We start from the raw sequence: 6,093 nt of genomic DNA on the forward strand, positions 1-6,093 counted from the left end.
ATGAATCACTTGACAGAACATAACCAAATTCACATTAAAAGTCTTAGCAGGTTATTTAAAAGCAGCTCGCCTATCACCTTCTGACGAAAATGCCACAAAAAGAAGATTTAGAGGAGAGATGTCAACAATTCAGTGGGTATGAACTGGAACTGACATACTAGCATTTTCTCCTATACAAACTGGACAAAATATAATTAAATCCACATGAGAACAGAGTGTAAGAATTGCAAGTATTCCCACTGCGCCTCAGGCAGGGGAAAACCACATCAGTGCTGAATATCCCTACCCCACACACCTGTGCATAAACACACTCAAACCAAACAGTCATGAGAAAATACGAGTGCAAGGCAGTTATCTTTGCAGTTCATGCCTGCCCAAAAGAAAGTATTAGAAGAGACACTCTGCTCTCCACACCACAGATATCTCCTGACCTACAGAAGGCAATCAGGAAAAGCTGTCTGAAGTCAAAACTGAAATACCAGGAATAGGCTCGAAAAGCGAGATAGAAAAGGATGGAAAAAGAGTAAGTGATGAGACATAATAGATTTAAACTCCATCAAGCAGCTCACTGGGTACCACACACACCAGCTGAGGCATCTGTAAAATCTCTGCAACAGATGAACAGAAAAGACAGCCTACAGAAAACACTGTAACACAGAACTAAAGGACCCAACAACAAAAAAATCCACAGTGAGAATTTACAGCGCCAGTATGCACATTACGTAATTGAGTTATCTTTAGAAAAGAACTTCAGGAGAAACTCCCATTCTTGCTGTATGAGCAGCCACCAGGATATCTTGCTGCTGGAAGTTGCCCAGGAAGCAGCAATGACTTCCACTTGGAACTTTGCCCACTTTCACTTTCTAGATGTAAGCGGACTGCCACATGAAATACAAACATTTCTGCCTGCTCCTGCCCCCCCCCATCATTTTCACAGCAAATTCAAAACACAACAAACCCCCCAAAATCTAGAAAACACAACCATTGCATGAATAGCTGACGAAAAATCCTTTGTGACATATATACATTTATTTCTAACTATGAACATACCTAAGATAAATAACTCAGGGTGCAGGGGGTATGAGAGATACCCCCCAAAATATTCTGCAAGATATTTGCAGAGAGAGTAAAAACTCCTCCATCAGCAAAGTTGCAGAAGACACAGAAGAAATAAAAAATATTAACACATACATATTAAAAAAAAAATTAAAGAATGCTGAGAGACTAACAATATTTGTCAATAAGAAATACAGGAAAACATCCATTAACATGCAAAACAAGCATTATATAAAAATAATATCATAGCATAAAATAAGAAAAAATAGCTGCTGCCAGGCAGAGAAATTTTAAAATAAAACCCAAAAGATAGCACACAAAACAGATGAAAAGGAAACCCTGAAACCCAACCCCAGCACGGCCACCCAGAAAACTTTTTCTGCCACACTTTCATCTCCTGCTGCACCATAACAGGACAGACAGGAGCTCCACAGTAGCAGCCCTGGGAAAAAACCAGTTCCACTTCCCACAGAGGGCCATCTCCTGGTCGCACTGTACAAGCACAACAGAAGCCCTCAGGAGGAAGCAAACAGAAAGCAAAAATGAAAACGAAGGAAGGGAAATTCTGCCTAGATGATGGTGATGATGAAAGGAAAGCCAGGGCACTACAAAAAGCTGCACACTGGCAGCACCCTAAGCACAGCAACCACCACCACCGAGCCAGACCAGGCTCCTGCACAGCACCCACGGCTCTACCATGGCTGTACCTGGATCCCAACAGCCCTGCCTGCGGAATGGCACCCTGGCACTTCTGCTCCTGCTCACCACTCTCACCTCCGGGCTTCCCTGTCACCACCTGCAGACCCTCGACAACGCTTTCCCCTGGGAACAACTCCAGCTCCTCGACCACATGGCTCCCAACTCAACGCACACCTGTCAACTCCACAACCCGCCCTTCTTCCCCGACACCCTCCGCCGCAACAACCTCCACCCGCAACAAGCCGCCGCCGCCGCCCTACGCATCCTACAACACCTCTTCCACACCCTCAGCGCCAACAGCACCTCCCAGCACTGGCACACCCACACACGACACCGCCTCCTCAACCAACTCCAGCACCACATCCACCGCCTCGAGCAATGCCGCCCCGACAACGCACGCCTCTTCAAAGGACCCCGCAACCTCGTGTTCACCATGAAAAGGTACTTCAGGGACATCCACCTCTTTCTCCACGCCCACAACCACAGCGCCTGTGCCTGGGAGCACATCCGCCTTGAAGCTATTACCTGCTTCCAACACGTGGACACACTCCTACGGCGAATGAAGCATCAAGGTGCTCTGGACCTCACTAAACCCACGGACAGCCAACGCCCATCCCCAGTCAGTGCCAGTGCCCACGGATGGGGAGATGGCAGCAGCAGCCCAGGCTGGGATCACTCGGCACCGCTCACGCCGCCTCCAGCCACAATGCTGAGCTGATGGGGAAATGGGTATGACCGTGGCGACACTGGGGCCAGGCTGTGGCACAGCCCACAGACCCAAACCACGGCCACTGGAAAGGAATGGGGAGGAAGTTTCTGTGCTGCACAGAATGGACAGCTGGGAGGCACTGGCGATACACACAGTACTTATTACTCATGGAATTTCCAGTCCATCCAGACTACAACCTCAACTGATGATGCAGTATGGGACCATGGACACTTTGGGGATACTTTGGGACTCTCATGCCAATCACTATTTATCACAGAACTGTTTTTTATTTATTTAATTGATTTAATTATTATTTATTTATTTATTTGGCTAGCCACTAACTTATCAATTCACTCACTTGTTAGAAATAAAGACTTTTTGTAAAAAGAGAAAGAAAAAGCAAACCTGTGGTCATCTTGTTCATACCTGACAGGTAAAGACACAGTCTTCTAGGCAGGCAAGGATGAGTTTCCCTCCTGCATCCTGTCTCACTGATCCCAGTGCCTCATGCCCAGGTCAAAGGCTACGGATAGCAGGCCACTTTCAGGGACCCACTGTGGTCCTGAAAGCCCACAAGGCATCTCCTACTGATGCCAGACCCTTGGAGCACCCATTTGTCCAGATGACACACTTCCTCCTCTTCTGCCACCCTTCCAGACCCTCTCACAACACCAAGACATGAAAGTCACCTCCAAACCATCATCCCACCACAAATACCCATTCAGCACTGCTTTGGAACAAGCAAGGTGATAGAGACAAGGTGCATCTCAAAGAATCAAGGAGAGGACCTACTAAGGTCTGTAGAGATTTGGACATGAAACAGCAGCCCAGTGCTACCAACGCCCCCCAAGAAACACAAAAAAGACACAGAATCCACAGGTGATGCCCAAGACCACTCACTGCTCTCCTACAGCCACCACAACTGGTCCAGGATGCTCCCAAATGTGCCTACAGACCAGTGGCCATGGAAACCTGCACTACACAGAGGACATTGTCCTTGTCCTTCACCCCAACACATCCTCAGTAAACAGTAAGATACATCCCCCAATCACCACCACCCAACGCGGTCCTACCCAACCAGCACATCCAGCACAGCATTCCCCATGAAGGAAACCGCCCGTACACCACCAGCACCTGCTGCTTCTTCACCCTCCAACCCATCACCCCAAAAATATCTGCCCCAGCTGGTTTGCCCTCCCTGGGGAAGCCCAAGCAATGTCAGCAGCTCTGGCCTCCTCCTGCACGGGATGAAGAGGTCGTTTGCAAACACAAACGATCACTTCCCATCTAGCTGGAGAGTGACAAAAAAGAGGGACCAAATATAGAATAACAGAATCTCTAAGGTTGGAAAAGACCTATAAGATCAAATAAGATCAAATCCAACCTTTGACCAAATGCCAATATACCCACTATACAATGAAGCCTGTTCCAACGCCTGACCACTCCTTCAGTGAAGGATTTTTAACTAACACCCAACCTGAATCTCCCCTGGCACAACTTGAGGCTATTTTCCTTTCCTATCACTGGTTGCCTGGGAGAAAAGGCCCCTCTGCCCCCAGCCTGGAGCACTGCAGGGGGTTGTTGTGACCCAAGGGCACTTGGCCTTGCTGAACCTCACACAACTGGCCTCAGCCATCGATCCAACCTGTCCAGATCCCTCTGCAGAGCCCTCCTGCCTTCCAGCAGATCAACACTCTCAACCCAGCTTGGTCCTCAAATCAATGGAGGGTGCTCTTGATCTCCTTGTCCAGATCATCAGTAAAGGCATTAAACAGGGATGACCCAGTAGTGAGCCCTGGGGAACACCACTAGTGACTGGCCCCAGCTGGATGTAATTCCATGCACCAGCACTCTCTGGGCATGGCCATTAGCCAGTTTTTTAGCCAGGGAACAGAGTATCCATCCAAGCCAGGAGCAACCAGTTTCTCCAGGAGAATTCTATGCAAAATGGTGTCAAAGGCTTTACTATAAACGGCCAGGAAGTCAACATCCACAGCCTTTCCCTCATCCACTGAGCAGGTCACTTAGTCATAGAAGGAGATCAAGTTGGTGAAGCAGGACTTGCCTTTCCTAAACCCCTGCTGGCTGGGCCTGATCCCCTGGTTCTCCTGTACATGCTGTGTGATGGCACTCAGAATGATCTCTCCATGACCTTCCCCAGCACCGAGGTCAGACTGACAGACCTGTAGTTCCTGGGATCCTACTTCTGACTGTAGGTGAGCATTACACTGGCCAAGCTCCAGTCATCTGGAACCCCCCTGGTTATCCAGGACTGCTGGTAAGTGATGGGGAGTGGCTCGGTGAGCTCTTACACCAGCTCTCTTATACATTCAGGTACAGTGCAGGACCCCTCAAGATGAAACTTCCACGCTGTACTAATGTCCTCCTGATGTTCCTCCTAACCAGAAACACCCTGTAATGCCAGGCATGGGGACCTCATTGGTTCTGTCTTCTCTGAGGTGGCTGAAGGAGCTAAAACCTCCTCAGGTATAAAAACAGGAGGAGTAGTAATGACACAAGCTGGAATAAAGGGAATTCAAACATGAAGGAACAAATGCATTAATATTATTTTTTAACGTGAAGGTGATACAACACCATAAGGGGGATCAGGAAGGTTAAATGATGTCCATTCCTGGAGATACATCTAAAAGCATCACTGGACAAGGCCATCACCAACCTCCTCTGATACCACCTCCTTTCAGCATCACAGCGCACTTGAGATACCCAGAGAAAAAAGACCACTAAAAAACAATTGAAAAAGTGGAAAGGAAATTATGAACAATCAGTGATTAAAAAAAAAAAGAGAGAGAAACCGAGAACTTTCAGTAGTATGAGGGCATAAGACACACACATATTTTCACCAGGTAAACACTGGAAATTGCAAATTGCTTGTAAAGGACCTTTCCCTCAGCAGAGCATAATGAGACAGTGGTCATGAAAAGTTCCTCAATTGGCACAAAGCCAAAAACAATTCCAACACAAAAATATCTCTGCCTCCTTCTCTGTTCAAAAGCAGCAGTTTAGAGAAGACTTCTTATCCCCCATCACAACAAGGTTCAAACCACAAAAGGGAAGCAAAGAGACTGCAGAAGCTTTACCAAAAAACATTCAGCCCTCAGGTGTTTAGACCCAGAGCCATCTCCTTGAACGTCCTGAGAAATAAACTATTTTACAGCTCTCCCAAAATGTACAAAGAAACGATGTATTGTTATGAATATAAAGATGAATACAAAGAATGCCTCACTTCGAGTAAAAAACCAAAAAGACAGTTAATGGAGAGTTACAAAAGGACTTGAAGAGTGTTGTGGGCAAAATGGAAGCTTCGGATAACATTTACCAAGGAAGCCCTTCTACTGAGTGGTAAGGTTTGGAAAGGACCCCCTTGCTTTCTAAATTCCCTCTAAGAGAAGAGAGTCTGGGAGCGGCTTTATCCAATCCTAGTCTCAGACTTAGTCAAGGTTTGTGTCTGAAGAATTACACAGGTGTAAGTGAGCCTTTATATGACTTGGTCCCACAGGATCAGAGACATGTTTGTATAGGAAATACGTTGCTCAGGAAAAAAAATGAATAAAATTATTATTGATAATGATTGGACTTAAGAACTTTAATCAGAATTATCTATTACACAT

The 6,093-nt window shown here is 46.7% G+C and overlaps 1 protein-coding gene across 1 annotated transcript; it reads left to right on the plus strand.

Annotated features, from left to right (window-relative positions):
* Positions 1-1,753: 1,753 nt before the first annotated feature.
* LOC103767437 (interferon) lies at positions 1,754-2,473 on the plus strand. Its single transcript, XM_008934576.3, has one exon. It carries the CDS (start codon positions 1,754-1,756, stop codon positions 2,471-2,473), a length of 720 nt encoding a protein of 239 aa, XP_008932824.3.
* The last annotated feature ends 3,620 nt before the right edge of the window (positions 2,474-6,093 follow it).

This window comes from Manacus vitellinus, unplaced genomic scaffold (genome assembly GCF_001715985.3).
Source record: "Manacus vitellinus isolate BGI_N305 unplaced genomic scaffold, ASM171598v3 scaffold_42_pilon, whole genome shotgun sequence".
Lineage (NCBI taxonomy): Eukaryota > Metazoa > Chordata > Aves > Passeriformes > Pipridae > Manacus > Manacus vitellinus.

Coding starts and splice junctions, on each gene's coding strand:
- LOC103767437 (XM_008934576.3), top strand. CDS start 1,754: ATGGCTGTACCTGGATCCCAACAGCCCTGCCTGCGGAATGGCACCCTG.